This window comes from Bombus bifarius, unplaced genomic scaffold (genome assembly GCF_011952205.1).
Source record: "Bombus bifarius isolate JDL3187 unplaced genomic scaffold, Bbif_JDL3187 scf7180000009343, whole genome shotgun sequence".
In the NCBI taxonomy this organism is placed as follows: Eukaryota; Metazoa; Arthropoda; class Insecta; order Hymenoptera; family Apidae; genus Bombus; species Bombus bifarius.
The window spans coordinates 1,329,880-1,349,071 of record NW_022885057.1 but is presented as its reverse complement, the minus strand read 5'-3'; the positions used below and the strand labels follow the sequence as shown (position 1 = coordinate 1,349,071).

Below are 19,192 nucleotides of genomic sequence, written 5' to 3'. Positions count from 1 at the left end.
TATATTCTGCACCGTAAATCTTCACGGAACATCAAATATTATGCCGAACCTCTAATCCTTGCGATTCATTTTTCTTTTTTCCTTCTTTAAAAATTTGTTAGGATATTTGAAATTTGTTATCTCGATTTTCTTGTTACTTTTACTTTAATCCTTATACAAGAAGTTCTTTTGCGAATTGCGTAAGAAATAATCGAGTGTTCGTATAGTGTATAGAAGTATCTATTATAAATTTCATTACTAGTTACGTGTTTATGATATCATAGCTGTTCGAAGTACCAATCTTCAACTCTCTAAAACCAATCATCATCGAGTGCTAATCAAAGGTTCACGACTGCGAGTCACCTCTAACAACATCGAAACTGATCGAGAATTTAAGTTACGGCTGTTCTTCTCTGACAAGGGTACGCTTTCATAACCAGGCGTAATTAAAACTAATAACGTGCGTTTCGGCTTCCAATCAGGAAGAGCACGCTCAGAGTCAGACACGAAAACCACGCATTTTTATCGGAGGATACCCCATGCTAAGTGAAAGTCACGTTATAACCTTTAACTGTTTGTTTAATTGTATAGTAGCCATTATTTTAACATGTAGAAAGTATAGAGATCAAAGATCTGTGCAGCGATTAAAGCTTTGAAACTGTCAATTTTGGATAGAGGAAGATCGACGATTAAACATTTAAGATAATGATTAATAGATTTGGATGACGATCGATCCTTTAAAATACCTTAAAATGTTATTTTCTGAAGAAAATGGGTTATAGGTACATATGTATTATGATCAGAGTTTGCAGATGAGTTTTATACGTTACAAGAACGAACAATAGATTCAGAGATAACATTCGCGCGAAGAATCGTGTCGAGAACGATCGTGGATGATTTTTACGGGCGCATCCCCTGGAAATACGGCTAATGGAATCCTTGATGCTACTCTATAGATCCTGGAATTGGCACGGAGGTAAACGCGTTCCATTGGGATTTTGCGTACACAAAATAGTAACATCTCAGGATTACGTAAATAAATTATCCATAACTTTATACTACACATCAACATCGGACGATATTTGCCTATTATCCTTTCCGGTGTTTCTACGCAATGCGCTTTTCTATGCGCTCTCAATGCGCGAATAGAGTACTGAGATATCCTTTATAGGCATTTCAGAAATATTAACTCTTCGTTATGCGTTTATTATTTCCAGACATCTTTTTTATTTCATTACTTGAACCGCTTGTAAAGATTGATTTACAGCGAGTTTGAAAGATTGTTAATAGCATAGGTAAACAATTCTTAAATGAAATAAATTCATTCTATGATTGTTATTTGGTCTGCTGAATGTTTCATATTTGAGATATAATTTTGCTTTAAGTAGTAATACCATCTAGTATTAGCTAACTAATATGAAACCATGGCGTGTCATGTTTCAAATCTGATTATCATACACATTACAATTATTAATTTCCTCCAATTGGATGAAATTAATCTGATGAATTTTCTCGAAAAAATTAAGGAAATTGTTCCAAAATTTCAATTTCATCCACCTTCTCTCAAGTATAAAAAGCTACTACCACCCAGTTCAATTGATCCAAGAGTCTCGTAATCTCAATCAGATTAATCCATACATCAATTTCGTCTAAAACATACCTGGCTTTCATATATCTAATCTATACAACAATTTATTCACTGAATCCTACAGTACACCTGCTACAAGAGAAACCATTCACAGGAGAAAATTTTCTTACGTGGACAGGTATCGGCACGAAAAGCGGTTAATGGAACTTCTAATAGCGTCGGATCGCTGCATCGAACAGTGGCAGGACTGTAGTTATAGGATAGCGTGGTCACATCTCAGGATCCCGCGTAGATTTTTCCTGAAACCCGTTTCGTGACCTCGCACATGGGCTTGTATCTTACGACAATCCTGCCTACGCGTGAGCACGTCTCACTGGCCTCTGTCCCCGTTTTCGAGAGTGGTCAGCGGCATCGCTTCCTCGAACGATCACGATGCCCAATCAGAGAGGAGGAGCACCGTCGATCACTTATCTCGTGCGCGATCCCTATCTCGAGATAACTTTTCTGATAATTAGATCGTTTAAATGATCGAAAGATCGAGATAAGGATTTGAACAAAGAATTGTCCATGATAACGATAATAAAAATGAAGAAAGTGAGAATAAATCAGTTTTGTTGTCTTCTGTAATTTTAGCTTGTTACGGTATCAAGAAATGTTTTAACGTTCATCCGAAACTTCGAAGGAATAATGATTTGAAGTATGATCTATTGAATTCTATTGCGATATCTTATGATCCTTTCAAAGAACGACGCTATGGAAGTATGTAGGTATTTCTATAAATTAAAAGTAAAATAAACATTTCCCTATGTATAAAATTAATTTTAGCAAACTAGAAGTAAAATGAAAATAAGATAAAGAAAGGGGGAAGAGAGTCGATGATGACGTTCAGAAAAAATTGCGAATACTTATGATGTTCATCACCTATCGCGACCTTTTGTATTTTAGCAGTTTTTTAGTTCAAAATTCAATAAATTAGGGACTACCTAAAAAGGAACTAAAGTTCACTATGAAGAAAGAATCAATCAAGGACGTGCGAATGGTATTCGTGGATCGTTCAGACGGGTAATGGAGGATTTTATGACGAGCGTGAAATTTAGCAAGTATGATGTCCGTTGAAAAGCAACATCAGATAAAATAACAATTTTAGAGAAGTCACGATTTACTGCTCTGCTTCGTCCAACGATTCTTGGCTGCATTTTTCGACATCCTTTCTTTCTTCACTTGAAGATGATGGGAGATATTGTTCACCGAGACGTCGATGCAATAAACGTATGAATGTTGTTTTTAATGTCCCGTTTCTAGATATTTCCGCTACACGTCACTTGATGAATACTTTAAAGCAATGTGTGCGTCGTCTTTACGATAGCAATTATAACGTTACAGTATGACGTAATAAACGATTATGCGCGCTTCGTTATGCGCTAGAAGAAGCCTGATAACTGCTTTGAGTTACATCCCATATTGCGGTATGAGATAATTTGTACTAACAAGCTATCATTTTTAAATAACCCAATATGTTTAGAACAAGTTGTAGAAAGGCCTTCCTAGATTAGAAGAACGGCTATTATAATTTACTGCTTTTCTATCATTAGTACAAAATTACATGGATGAAATTACTCAGCCTCCAAAAATGTTTATCGCAGTTACTAGAGAAATTAAAAAAAAAAAAGAAAACTTCGTAATATTAGAATTTTTTTATATTGCCAATTACCTTCAATAAACCGTACATTATATATTTCTAGTGGTCTCAAACATAACATTTTCAATGAAAAGACATCTTCTACTCAACGATCGTTTCATTGGAACAGATAGAGCTAAGGGAAAGGGATCTCAATCAAACAAAATTTCTAACTTGGAAGCACTTTTCCATGTTCCCAGTTATCACCAATAAATCATACAAAACCACTATCTTCAAATATTTCTAAAGACGTAAAACGTAAAATTTCGATTCGAGAAACACTTCAGAAACAGGACAGTCTCCGACTCGAATGAAGGAAAGGGCGCTTTAGCTAAATAAGGAGCGGTCGTGCATCGAGCTTCCTGGACTGTAAAGATGACGCGCTAATAGCTTCGTTTTATGATAGTCCTGAATCCGGACACCTGATTTGTTGCCGTATGTCAGAGTTGAATACTCTCACGACAGTGGAGCAGGTATAACCATGCGTAGGCGGACACTTCAACCGACAGCTGGTCTTTCACTTGCCACGTGAGAATTTAGTTTCTACGCAATGTAGTTTGAGAGCCGTCCGTCGAACAGGGTTATGGAATACGTTTTAAAAGAGGATAAATGTCACTGAAACGCTGCCACATACCACCGGTCTATGTATTCTCAAGTTTCGTGATATGGCATCCGATATATTCATTTTTCGCGTCGAGTCGAAATGTCTGTGCGAACAGGGAGAAATAACGTCGCGCGATCAATGCTTCCACGTGTTATTAAGTGTTATCGATGTTAGCTTCGATTCCTTTTTGTCGGAAACCATGACGTGTACATTCACGTGGTTTTGAAAGGAAGAGCTCCGCGTCTCGGTTTTCACCTTTCATAAATAGTTTGAAGTATTCAGAATTGTATATACTTTATGATTTATGAACAATACATTTAAAAATTAATTAAAGAATTTTCGTTCAGAAAGTACTTACTATATAAATACTCTTTTTGAATTTTCATTCCCGTGTTTCTCTTTAAAATAATTCTATCCATTAGCTGTATTCAATGTTGAATCGAATAATGTGAATCAGGAAATGTAATCAATGAAATTAATCAACACGGCCAATGTTCTTAAAACTCAGCTGTTTATCGCAAAATAAATAAAATCGTTTCTTAATGTGAAAAAGAGAGATGAAAAGGAAAAGACTTACATCATCCCTGTCCTCGTGGAGATCATCGTCGGCGCTCTCCTCGAGGACAAAGCCCACGTCGTTGTTGTTCCTGGTGAGTGAGGGCAATTTCCTGGGTGTGAGCTCCTCGCCGTCTGTGTCTCTCTTACGCTTGCCGTCTCTATGTTCGTTCAGCGTGGTCTCATGCTCGTCCAACATGTCGGTAACCATCAGTTCCGACTCGACGCTCGTCGGGGACACGACTTCGTCCAGCGGTGACATCGTCGACCTGTCGGCTTCACCAGCTTCCAGCACGGACATGATGAGCCACTTTTCCCAGCACAGATGCTTCCTCGGTCACGATCACCAGAATTCGCGGACAGTCGGGTCTCGTCTTCGACGGGACAATTTGCGTCGGTTGCCAAGAGGTGGCAACGAGGCACCTCCACTCATCCAGTGAGTACGGACGCACGTTCATAGAGCCTTCCTTCGGTGCCCAATTCCCTTTTCTATTCACGTGATCGTTTGTTCGACGATTCGTTTTGACGATTAAATAGATACATCTGACCAGGATGTGTTTTTTTCAATGATGATATATAAAATTATTTTAATAGACAGCGCTGCTATTAAACATTCTTAAAAGGAAACTAATTAGATTGTCATCGATGATCGAGAGTTTCCTCCCACGGTTTCAATCTGCGACACGATTCCAGGTCTATTAATCACTTTCCATTCGAATCGATCTTCTCCTATGAACATCGCTTCGTTGACATTTTATCAGAGTTATACTCGTTGAGACTTCCTCCCATTAATCACTTTCTTCTATACGAGCTTGTTTCCTCTTCGCGCATACATCTGCGTTTATGTTTGTTAAAGCCACCAGATTTGGCGAATCCCGATAATCGAGTTCGCGTTCACCCCGCTCCAAGACAATGGGCTGATAAATCGCCTGTACCCGATAACGGTGCCGCTCACCGCTAAACAGGACCCCGGCCAGAGCACACCCAATTTTCCAAACCAGCCTGACCCTCTTTTTCCCCTGGATGATCGGTCGCTGAATCGAGCAGGAATACCTGCTGCCGAGTACTTGTATACGAAACGAGAAACTTGGCGAATTCCGATCGTGAACAGGTGTTTAAAGATTTCGACTCGATGGTCGCGGAGATGGAATTAACGATTATTTGGAATTCGTTAAAAATCCTCGTTCGAGTGTCTTATTGTGGAGTGATACGCAGGAATTATGTTTCTTTGCAGCTTGATCGAAGCTCGGTTTGTGGTTTAATTGAGATGATTATAAAGTTTACACTCTTTTGGCTTGTGTTTAAATATATTCTGAACCCAAATTTACCGGAGGTAGTAAGATTCGTCGACGAAACGATCGACTTTCAGTCAACAAGCGACTGGAACGAAATCGCTTCACGTGTACGTGGAGCACGCAACTTTAAAACCAGACGTAAAACGATCCCGCGGCGCGCGTCTCTGCGGGCATTAAAGTCTCTGACTTTCCACCGGTTTCGCTGATCGATGACGTAGAAACCTGAATTCTTGCGGGCGATCTCTTCGTGCAGTTTAATAACACGGTCGTCACCGCGTAACTATATCTTCGTTCGGTGTGATTCGCATTAAACGACGCGATCGACATCGTATCGTCGCTCGAAAATGTGAGCGAAGTCGCGTTGATCGATGTCCATGACTGCGTGATATTAGCAAAAACTATAGTATGACGCACGAAAGTGACAGAACGAATGCACTCGCAACGAGTCGACGCGATTAGATCATTCGGAAGAAGGAGGCGGTTCCGCGAGAGCCGAGCGCAAATGTCCTGAAAAGACGTAAAAACGTAGCCAGTTGCGAACAGTCACGTGGCGAGTCAAGCTCGTGACGTACGTTCCTTGCTTACTACTGTTCTAACATTCAACTTAGCCTGTTTGGCCCGATTTCACCGTGGAATCGAGTCGCGGACCGCTACCGGTAATAGGATTGCACCTATCGATACCCGCACTCTTCCTATCGGCATCACGACTTCTGATTTCGATGCTCGAAACCTCGTGCACAACAATTCGCGCATGTTCATAATTTATGTTTTAATTGATCAAAAGTGTTAAATTCTGACTTCCTTTTCTGTAAATGTATTCGATTAAACATGACAGTTTACGTATTGATTTCTAAAATTATCACTGATAACAAGTTGATGTCGATGAAGCTGTATCTATCACCTCGTTCCATAACACGATCACCAATCATCGTTTCCATTCATTCATATTTTTAGGTAATCACCGATCAAATTTGTTGTCCTTCGATGGGTCTGTTAGCGTCTCCCATGATAGCCTGAAACTCCCTGGCTTCGCAGACACAATGTAGCAACAAGTAACACACGCGTTTTCTTTATCGATGGCCGATACGATCCACATCGGAAACAACGTGAGCCGGTTTGCAGAGGTAACGCAACCGATCAATATCCACGTCGAAACATCCTCGGGCGAGAGTGCGTTGAGAGGAACGGCGAATCCCTCGGGCGTCGTGCGACGGATGTTGACGTCCCACGACGAAGATCCGCGGTCTCGATCTGAGTCACGTGGCCGCTAGTGTCACGTGGGGGCGGAGAGGGCGGTCACGGTAGCACGAAGACAGCCACACGAGACCAAGAGGGAACGGTCGAGAAGATAACCTGCGGACTCCGGATCGCCGTGTAACGTGTCGCAATTTTGGAAAAGTCGATGCGCGAAAAGTCTGGTAGAAACACGTAGAAGCGCGCGTATTCAATCGAAGGTCGACGAGGACCGATCGTGCGACACCGCGTTGCCGCGCGCGCCTCTCGAGAATGGCCTAGAGGCGAAAAGAGGAAAGGATCTCCTCGAGTGGCGCCGCCCGCGGCAGGAGGGGGCAAATCTCTCTCCTGCTCTTGTCGAGAGCAAGTGTCGGGCCCGCACGATATGCCCGCTGGACCACCACCACTACCTCCGCGTCCTCTCGGCCACCACCACCACCATAACCAGCATCCTCGGCCACCACCACCGACGCAACGCCGACCACGCTACCACGGCCGATGCCATCGGTATCACCTTCACGAGAGAACGCCGTCGCCGTCGATACCAGCTGTCCTCTCTGAGCGAACACACGGTCTCCCCTTCTCTTCCACGAGCTTCCTCAGAGCTTCTCTTCCTCGCCATGACTGTCCACCGTCGTTGTCGATGATTCCCCACCTCGACAGGCAGCGCAGCAACTTGTCTCCGTTCAACCACGACCGAGAACCGCTCGTTGCCTCTTTGTCTCGCCGATCGTTGCTACCGTCTCATGCTCTCAAGACATCGTATCAAGATAGATATGGACGATATCTATCCTATTCCCTAGCCGGAAAATCCACCGAGAACCAGCTTTGTTCTACTATTTACCAGTCCGAGTCTTTGCCTCGTGCACGCGTACTCGATATCCTTTTCCCTCTATCTTTTTCCCGATCCACTCCCTTTCATCCTGCTTCTATCTTATTCATGCACGATTCCATTCGATCAACTTGGTCCTTCCTCGGAGGAGCACGCTAGCCTGTACGCTTTCTTCATGCTTGTTTTACTCTGTCTCTTGTATTCTCGCATATCTTTCTCTATAATAAGCGATAATAAACGGGTGGAAGAATTAAATAGGAGCGACACACTCGCGATTGCTTCACACATGCTTCGATATTTTCCATTAACGGATCTCGGAATGGCAAGGTCCGTCTTCCTCGCTGTCAGTTTCGCTAATTTTCGCGCCATTACTCTCGCTATCAATCGGTTCATGTGGTATGCGGCGGACGATACCACCGCCGTTCATAGTCGTTCACGCGAGTCATAAGCTCGGTTTCACGTTGCGTGTCGACGGTTTGCGCGAACGCGTGGCGTTGCTGTGACAGTAGACGTCGACACCTCGAAGTTTATTCCTTGGTCACCGGCTTTAAATCGCCACCAACTCCTTAGCTTGTGCGATACCTCGGCGAATGCGTTCCTCTGACCGCTCGCGACCGTTCGATCGACTGGTAAATTGCGCCGGACCGGTCTCACCTTCTCTCCCCCTCGTACACCCTTGCTTTCTCTATCTTCCTCCGCGACTATCCTCGTTCTCTTGCCATTCTTCCAATTAGCATCCTGTAAGTAGAGCTATGAGCGATTCGAATGTTTCTTCGTCTCTTCAGGATACGCCTGAATGCTTTTAGCGTGTGTTCGATGAATCGAAGACCGGACGTGAGTAGGGATTGTTTTACGAAGCAAAAACTGACGGTATGGTAAACGTGACGATACTCTGTCGAAGTTGTACCAATGATCGCGATATGCCGGTTGCAAGTGAAGTCTTTTAAATGGAACTTCTAGGATTAATCGAAATGTTATGATGCTACACGTCGTAATTGAATTCCGATGAATAATTAAATTTAGTAGATTGGATCTTTTCTCCTTTTAGATGTATCTCTATCTTCTCTTAAAATATGACGTGATCATAAAAGACGTATCGGTTGATTGATATTAATCTCAAAGTAATTTGAAGCTCCGAGAAAAACCTGTAAATTTTGGAATTCGAACTTCTATTAACTTTGATACCGTTAGAATGCACCATAAAACTCAATTAAAATCGCAATTTTCATTTTGTTCCCTCGTAACGATTAGGAAATCGTATTATTGTTGATGTCCGATATTTTTATGAATAACGTGCGCATGCTGAAATAAAGAAAAAAATGTCGGCATCCTGTGACAGGATCGCATATAGGGGAACATTCCTCCATATGTTAACCCAAATATGAGCAACGGCGAACGTGAAATAAGACGCTCATTAAGAAAGAATGTTTTGTTGGAACAGTTAGCGGCGGTATATAATTTAAACTGCAATAAACTTGCTTAGAGCATACGTTGTTCTGTTACCTCATGTTCTATGCCGCGACTTAATATTCGCGCAAAAACCAACAAACGAAACGAAGCTAACAGCTCCGATTGCGGATTTATAGTGGAATAACTGAACCGTAATCAGTCGTGAATTACGCGTCCATTGCTAACGATTACGTTATAAATACCAATTTGCCAGAAATATCTTTGTTACATCTATTATTGCCTCCAATCATAGTATCATAATTATGAATGTTCTTTCTCGAGAAAATGATCATGCCAGAGTAAATGAAAGTACTTAATACCTTTTAAAATCGCGTCTCGTCGATTACACCGCGATATTGTTGAGTGACAATAAATATGCCGAATTATTTGATATGAAAATTTTTTAAAAGCATACCACTATTCAATTAACCACCTTTCCGTTGTCTTAATAAACTCGTAGCATTATATTTCTTATAAAAAGATAAATTAAAACATTTCACATAATATTTTGCTAAAATATTTCTCACCTTTCGTATTAAATGTGACTTTATTCCTTCGTATTAAATGTGACCATTCCCTTTATATTTTCATCGCGTATTCGCAAAGCAATCCTCGCTTCTGAGATACGCACCCTTATTATCGCGAGGATCGATACCAGGCTTTAACGAGTAAAATTATTCGGGTTAGATGAATAGTAACTGGCAACAACGGACCTTGGAATCGCAGTTTCCAAAGGAGGCTGGTCCCTCCGGCATGCGAAGACAGATCGGCTTTTTTTTCCTTCCTCCTTGCACATTTCGCGCACCTGTCCAGCCTCGACGGATACTGTTGTGATTTCGTTTCCTACAAGTTTCTTTTATTTTCTTTTTCCTTTTTCAAATTAAATCATCTAAGTGATTTTAATTACGTATGAAACTCCACGCTAAGTGACTGTGATATAATTCCATTTCTGAGAGAATCGTAGGCAAGTATTGACGAATTTATGGGATGATATGTGATAGAGATTTGTTTGTGTGTATGTACAGAGCGTAATAACATTTGAAAATCAAACAACTAGAAAATTGTTCGATACTCTTTAATTCAGCTTTTGAAAATCCCTTTACGATAAATAATAAAAAAATTGTCTCGTCCACTGATTCTATTAATTATCGACAGTGACTTTCTTAATAACAATTATCTAATCAGACATGATACAATAAAAACTTTCGTGTAAAGAAGTTTTTATCTCAACATTGTAATTATTTTGAAATTGTTCCGATAACGGAGTTACTCGTGCAAAAGTTATCGAACGAGCACAGAGAAGCAAAAATCGGTGCGAGAAAGCCACCCACGTACGTAATTATGAGATCACTGCCGAAAACAGCGTGGATCCGTGTCCAATAGGGAAGAAAGAGGCGACCGTGTGGGGAACGAGCAAAAAGGAGAATGGTTAACGAACTCGTTCGACGCATTCCCCGTGTCAGGATACAAGGGGAGATACGTCGGCCGTGTTACAAGAACGCTGCTCGATATATCGTGACGTAAGCGGGGGAATTTCGAGGAGAACGAGCGCGACGCGTTCGAATGCTTCTATGAAAGTGGAACGCTGCGCGTTTCTCGTGATTTACAATGTGTTACCTGAATAAAAATAGACCGGGGCGTGCTCTATAAACGAGATATACGAGCGTGTAAAGTACTTGGAAATTTGAAGCAAAAAACGAAAAGGACGAAATTCGAAATTTGCAAGAGTTTTGCTTACGCGCGGTTGAATATTCTGTCGCAATTTGTTGTAATTTCAACTTTCGACGACAATTCTGTAGTCAGTTATCTGCCGTTATGATCATCATAAATCTGTTTAATTGCCGATAAAATATTTTTAATTGGAACTCGATGATATAATTGAACCACTCAGAAGTCAAACTCATCAATTTCATATTTTATGAAGTTCTCAATTGCATGAACCAGGCACATAATTAGAATTTAATATCTTAAAAAAACAAACGACGTATTGTCACGAATTTATTTATCGCAAAGAGACGATGTAAGGAGATCACAAATTCCAAGGTAAATTTTAGAACGTAATATTTTTAATTTTAATTTATTTCGAATTTCGTTATAATATTTCATTTCAATCAGCCCTAATTTTAATTCTCCATATTACAAAATTTGTATCCTATTTCTCATAAAGAGAAAATGAGATGTGCAAGCTTCAACATAATCTCATTTTACCCTCCTGCATTAATCCTTTTCTTTTTCTTGTCCTCTTTTGATCTCAATATCTAAGTTTAATTACAACAACATCAAATCAACAGGCGTACTATTAACTCCCTAGTATCCTATCACGAATCCATTCAGGAACGATAAAAAGATCCAAACAGAATAGCAATAGCTTACCCTATTCGAGTTAATGTGTATTCGCGTGCCGAACGTGATCGTCGAACGGCACAGCGCAGCGCGATACATTTTTCAGATTAGAGAAGGATTACTCGATAACGGTGAATACGTCTTTCGGGTGTGAGACGCATTGACGTTCCCCGGAGAAATCTTTGAGCATATTTTCACGTCTCTTGTAAGGGTGTCTCTGCCGGATGCAGATAGCAGCGGCCGTGTCCCACAATATGTGGCCACGTATGGGATCCGCACAATGTCCCTGATGGTAAAGGCCATCCAACCTGTACGATACGACATAATACTGGCTTGGATAATATATTGCTGTACAAATGGCACGACGTCCCTGTCGCCCCGGCCTACCTGTATCCGCTTATCTCCGCTCGATTTTCTCGCCAGCGTTCCCGTCGTTTACATAGACTCCACTCGCTTGATCTACTCGCCTTACGTTTTCGGGACATGTGAAAAATCAGCTCGCTCGAAGACAATTTACATTCGTCCTGTGTTTCTTCCATCTAACTTTAATCCAGAAACCGACAAAATTTAGTAATAGTTTTACGAAAATTTAGTTATTTCTATCTATATTTGACTTTAACCAGTTAATTGTTTTTGACGAGTATACTCGTCATGAGTAAAAAGTAATTACAATTTGCTGTTTAAATTGCAATTTAGTAATTGCAGTAAATTGCAGTGATAATATTACGAAATAAAACAGTAATTTCATTACAACCTAATTGTATAGTATAACAGCTACATATACTTTACGTTTGACGAGTATACCTATCATCGCTTATTTTTTGCAACACATTTTAGGTATACATTTTTCGAAGATGTTGCAACAGATAATTGGTTAGGAATTATGATGCCTCCGATATTCGTCATTAGAAGGATTTAGAGGTTCTCGCCTAATTGTTCTATCCATAAACTTATTTACATCCTCTGATCAGATTTTCGCTCTCTAGACGTAAAATTGTAAGGATAAGGATTGCTAGGAAGCCGAATATATTTCGTCACTCTGTTTTTTCCCACTATCATCTGTATTTTCATCTATACATACTTTTCTTCACGCGTGTAACAAAGTTGATTTATTAATATAATTACTACTTATATATTGTAATAATAGTAGTAGCAGTATTATTGTATATATGATTTATTAATAATGTATAGTATTGTATATGCAAATTTGATAGATAATACTCTGTGCAGATTACAACCCCTTATACATATGTATGCATGCGATATTAGTATGATTTTATTAAATAGTTTTTTAGGTTTACAACGTAGGAAGAACTTGATACATGATAAATTAACAAGTATTTAGATCGGTATAATTTCCGCTACGAATAGTAGCGGAAATTTACTTAATGTATATCTGTCATTTAAATACATTCTTTTTCATCTGTTTTTTACATAAGTTAGTACATAAACAACATGTAATATGACACTACATAGGCGAAATAAACGTATGAGAAATATAATTAAATAATTTAAGCTAAGATAAGCGAGAGAGCTCTAGAGGATATAAGAGGATTTGATGAGAACAGGGTAATGAGATTGAAAAGAAATCACGAGTGTACTTTTCCAATGTTACAAATTAATGTAGCGAACTGGCTAAGGTATGTATACAAATTTTAACAGTTGTATGCTCTTACTTGCTTCTTGTGTCTGCGTAATCTTTTTTTCTACTGTATCCAATAGATAAGATTATCTGTCATTATGGTACTCATAGAATCAGGTACTAAAGTGTATCACGCATATATTAGAGAAAAAAACTGGTGTGACGAGAACCTCTTTAGTTGTATCTGTTTTTTTTCGCTGACAAATACAATTTCCATTTATTAATAGGTACTTAATTAACACACATTTCATTGACCGCTAGAAAAAACATTAGAAAAACTATATTCGTATAAACGTGTATATGTATTTGGGCAGAGAAAGAAAAACGGGATACCATTAATCATATTTTTGCGTCGTTTAAAAGCACACTATTGGAAAAGCATAGAAAGTACTAATTAATTTATATCAATGTTCTGTCGAACGTTTAACGATTTCGAACATAATGTAAAGTTAATGATACAAAATCAAAATAATAATAATAAGAATCATAGAATAATCAAATATCATTTTTTCGCTTAAACATCGACCGACATGTTCTATAACATATCATTTATACATATACATACACGTAAGTATAATATCAGATAAGATAACCATACATCGCTGAGTTCCATTACTTTTTAAAAGATAATACTGCTTTGGTTAAATAATTCATATTTAAATTTCTGTAGTGAAAGAAATCGAATAATAAAATCTGTTGCCACATTGAACTTTCACTCTTTTTCTCTCGATTCGCGTTTTAGATTGCTACTTCAAAGCGCTAATTTTTTTCCCATTAAATTTCGTAAACGTTTCTACTCGCGACCGATCGATCGAGTTAGCGCAAGACCAGTGAACGAGCAAACGGGAAACAATTTAAACGGGAAAAGCAGAAATAAATGCGAGCACTGATTACCAGAAAATCACGTTGCCAATTGCGTGTCGCTGGATTGGACGTTACGATCGCAATCACGACCATCTGGATCTGATCATTGCTATTTCGTTTCTTATCCATAGTCCAGTGAATGATAATGGTAAATAGGCGTGGCTTGTTCGAGATTTGTTATTACAATCACGTCTTCGACCACGCGATTAGAGTCGAATTGCGCGAGTCGCTTCTAATACAACCACCATTCTTGCGGAATCGAGTCTGCAGCCAGCCGATTTCGTTCCAACTCATCGTTCTCGCAACGCTTTTCTCGATCCAGACATCTTTTTGCCCATTTTCATCGTTTATATTGGAATTACATATTAGGTTTTGAAGTTGAGCTGAAGTTTTTATCGACAGAAATACAAAAAATCTATTCTACGATAAAGGATAAAGGAATTCTTGAAGCAATTCTGATTTCTTTCTGAAAGATACAATATCGTCGTCCAGTCGCGTTATCTTTAACAAAACAGACAGTTTGTCGACAGTTTATAATAATTTGTCATTTACACGCGTAAGCGCCGTAATCATCTAATAAATTATCGGTCTATTGCTTTGCCATGTTCGTAGACCATGCATCCCGTCAAACCGCGACGTTGCTCTTAGGTATCATTCATTAACATCGTTGCTCCGTCACAACGATGATATATCGCGAGATGCATTTAAAAGACTATCATTTGAGAATTCCTTTGCAAAACGGTGTCGAATCACGAACAATAATCTCGTAAAAAGATCCGCGCGATCGTAAATGCGCTCGATTTATAAGCCATAAAACGAATTCTATTACAAACACTACGATGAAAAAGAGTGGAAAAAGATAATCAAAAAAAAAAGAGACGAGTTGATGAAGGACGCATATAACGGGAACGTGACGCGTATCTGTCTCAATCCCATCGGCCGCCTATCGATTAACTGATTGACGAAGATCGAATCTTTTCAGTCGTTCAAACGACTCGATACAATCCACTAGTTTGAAAATACACACTCAGTCGTTAAAATAAAACGTGACGCTCGTAAAGACGATTGAAGCATAGCAATTGAGAGTCTAAAACTTGCTCACGTACGTAACATACCATCGAGAAGTTAGACATTAAACATATCCTTAACCCTTTATATAATCTCGTGATGTTAAATGACTTCACTTTTTGTAAGCTTGATAATTTTATTGTTTAGGCACACGATTAATGTTCAGTTCTCAGAAAACGAACAGCTTGCCCTCGTAAACTTAATTATCGCAAAAAAGAAATGACATAATCAATTGTAAATTCCAAATTTAAATAATAATGTCTGCGAAATTATCGCTTTGGAATTGACCAAAGTGACTTCTAAGTAACTCAAATAAAAATTCTGTGACCAATTACGACTCTTTTGTCATTTAAACATCTGTCGTAAAACTTAGAAACGGGCATAAGGGGAACATTACTTTAATATCTGATCAACGCTCTTTCGCTTTAGAACGAACATTCCTGTCTGAAATCGTAAGTACACACGTAGATTTCCTATTCTCTTTGTTCACCAAGAGTAATCGCAAAATGATCTCCGCGGTAGATCGATACGATGACGAGGCCGAGTGCCACGAGAAAGAAGAAAAGAAAGTTCTTGCGAGCGAAAAAGAGAAGAAGCAAAACGAGCCCCGGTGCATTCGATTCTACTCGGCCATTAGGGCACACAGCATCCTCTCGAATTCATTCGGGGCCAGGCCTGGTTGCGGTTTCGCGATCGAGAAGCGGTCGCGAGGTAGGTGGATACCAGAGTCGATCAGAATCTCGTTGCAACGATATCGTATTCGTTCCTCGAGCTTACGTTAACCCGCGATTCTTTCTTTCTTTCCTCTTCTAACCGTTTCCAGTCCCAACAACTTCGTTTCGACGACTCGCAATTCTCGAGCCCGTTGCATCCGGTCAGCTGCAATGTTCTTCGAAACCTTCCGAACGATAGATCGCACGGTTACGTTCCCTGGATCGCGACTTCGTGATCCCGTCGAACGAGGATGACGAGATGCAACGCCGTTATAGGAGTTTCGAGATGCTGTATGTATGGATCATCCTGGATAGAAGATTTAAAGACGCGACAATGGAATGTGTGTTTCAATAGAGGACGGTTGTTACGTCGTCGAGTTATGGGGTCGCGTTGCGTGAGAGAAATCCGCTATATCAGTGCGCTGCACGGGCAGTTGGCAGATGATATTGTAAGATGATTGACGAGTATTTCTATGATAGCAGGAAAACGGAGATTCAGTATTTCAAGGTGATTCGACGATATTTGGACATGTGCGAAGAGGTATGAAGCTTGCGAAAATGATCAATTATAAAAAAAAGATGCTTATATTCGATCCTTATATTCTTATATCACAATCCTTGTATCAAACGCGATTCAAAATTCGCGGTGAGGCCACGAGGGACGGAGAATGATGCCGCGTACCCGTCGCCATGCTCCAGTTCGCACAGTCATCGAAAGTGAACACGTCGATGTACATAATCCGAGTGACTTATCTCGCGGAACGATCAACTAGATATTGTCCCTGCGGTCCAGAAACGTACGCAGAAAACGCAAAGAAAGCGAGTCGGAGGTTTTTGCCGCGCGAAATTACACGGCCGTAAAAGGCGATAATACGACCTGTGATATCTCTGTCCGATGATGCTTTCTGCTGCTAGCCATTGTTCAATGGTCGTTTATTAATAAGCACGAGACCCAGTACTCGCGTTAATGAAGCGCGGGCCAAGGAAAAATACAAATCGCGCCATTTTCAAATTCAATAATCGCGTCATTTGTATTCGGTACAAAAGGAGCACGCTGACACATCAAAGAACTCGTAAGTTGCATTGGTCTTTCATAACGTAATCCCGCGTGAATAACCATAAAACGTAGAAGAAGAGATGAAAAACCTTGCGTTCAACGACGTGCTTTCTCAACAATATTCCAAGACGTCGTATTTGTTGCATCGATATTAATTAAATAAAATGGAACGATAAACAGGTTGATGGAAGAAAGTTCTGTCTAATATATGATTATGTATAAGGAAGAGAAAATTTCTTTAAAGGGAGATCAAGTCAGTGGCATGTTTCGTATACGGTTAAAATCGGGGGCTTAAAAAAAGAAAAATTAAAAGGTTAAAATCAGTAATCATGGAATAATTTCAGAATCACCTGGCCGTTGCGCGGAGTTGTTAACCTTTTAATTAATCGATAAGGGCCGTTTTCACGAAGCAAGCTCGATCGAGAACGGCGCAAAATTAAACGGCATGGAATAAAAAGCGCGAGGGCAGCGACGAACACGAAACCAACACCGCCAACGAGATCTTTTTCTTCTCATTCTTCTCGTTTCCTTCTTTCACATTTTCTTCTTTTTCTTTTTTGTTTTATAAGACCTGTGTTAAAAAGTTTTCGATTCACGGTGACCTCGAGAGAGGCAAGGAAGAGCAGCTTTCAATCTCGTAACGTTACCGGAACGTTATAATCGTTATTGAGGCGAGTTCAGATGACGTAATTACTACCTCGGCCGAACCGAAAAAGCGTTAAGCGTACGGAACCGATGCCTGATTATAGTGGTACGTAATAGACGGCTTTTAAAAGTTCATTAAGTAGCCGATTGTGCGACTCAAAATTGTCCGTGTTGAATTGGGTCAACGGCGATCCGCCGTGATTTTTCGAAGGGCCCGCCGCGTGAAACGGCACGCCAACCAAATAATTCGGTGCCTTTTGAAGCGGATCCGCGAATTGCTTGGCGAGAACAGGATATTATGCTCGATAAAAGCGAGCGCACGAGCCTATCAGATATGATGCGAGCACGCGATGCGGTCGAGGAAGCGACTCTACTCTGATTCCTCTCTAAAGAAGAAAGGAATTCCCCTTATTGCTCGAGAAATGTTTGTTTGCTTGTGACATTTTATTATCGTGCGAAAGGGAAAAGAGACTTTGATTTTATGCGAATGAAATAACAGATCGAAGTATCTAATGTATGAGAAAATAAGAACCTTAAATCGGAAACTTGGAGGAATTTAAAAATCTTAATTTGAAAATTTAAAAGTTTGAAAACGAAGGAAATTCTTAAAACCAATGCTTTAGGTTTCAAAGAGTTGAATACCTTAAACAGCAAATTGTTCTAGCAAGTAGTTCTTATGTCTCATTTTGAGAAATGTGTATTTAAGAAATTTTCAGCCGCTTTTAATTCTAATTCGGTATAAACAAAAAATTAATAGGTATAGTCTTTACGCTAACGAGGTTCCCTGGCCTTCCACCATAATTCTTAGAAGACTAATAGAAGCAGGAGAAACTTGTAAATTCAAAAGTTTGAGAATTGCTATTGTAACCTGCCTTCGAATATCATCTGATAAACTAAGTGCTAATCGATCCTAAACTATCGAAAGCAGCCACGAGACGCAGCACTTAAAGCCCTTTTCGTACTAAAACAAAGGTGATAACACATTAGTCTTTGATTACCACAATCCCCACTTAACGCTAACTAAAAGAACAGAGGGAACATCGTTTTAGCTAATACGTTAGTTAGCAGTTATACTCTAGCAACACAAACATGCTGTTATATCTATTTCATAACTAAACTAAACTTCAATAACTATTATACAAATATGAATCAACATACGATAAACTTGCAAACGTAGTTTTCGAAACATCATCTGAGGATTAAACAATCTTCTCCTGTGATCCGTATTGTCCATAAATAAAAATTTGATGATCTTTCTATTCGCAAGATATGTTAAATTATGTTAAATATCATTTACTGGATCAAACATAATTTTGAAAATAGAATGTGTAAATAATCCATTTATCACGAAATGCTATATCCCAATAAATCTTATCGATGCAAGAGTTACCTCGCAAATTAACTGTGAACATCGTTACATCGACAATTTTCAACAATTCTTCCACCAATATTTCTAAATCCTGTAAACACTAATCACCCAGCAGTTTTCTTCCGCGATGAGATTACGTGCTCTCTCACATGACCGGCAAAAAGAGAATCGACTAAAGGACAACGGGAGGAGGAGAAGCAATTGGGAGAAAAAACGGACTCCTTCGACTCTCATCCTCCGGCTGAGGCGAGATTCCGCTCGCGCTCCTTTGGTCCAGC

At 39.8% G+C, this 19,192-nt stretch overlaps 1 protein-coding gene across 4 annotated transcripts in view; it reads right to left on the bottom strand.

Moving 5' to 3' along the window:
* LOC117215037 (transcription factor AP-2-epsilon) overlaps positions 1-19,192 on the bottom strand; it is a 201,616-nt gene that overhangs the window by 78,366 nt on the left and 104,058 nt on the right. For 2 of the 4 annotated variants that reach the window (XM_033461417.1, XM_033461419.1), the window contains exon 1: positions 4,427-7,280. The exons of the other annotated variants lie outside the window; for them this stretch is intronic. In XM_033461417.1, coding sequence (XP_033317308.1) covers positions 4,427-4,705 — 279 coding nt within the window. In that variant the 5' untranslated portion in view covers positions 4,706-7,280. Of the gene's footprint in view, positions 1-4,426; positions 7,281-19,192 lie in introns of those variants that run through there. 4 annotated transcript variants of the gene reach the window in all.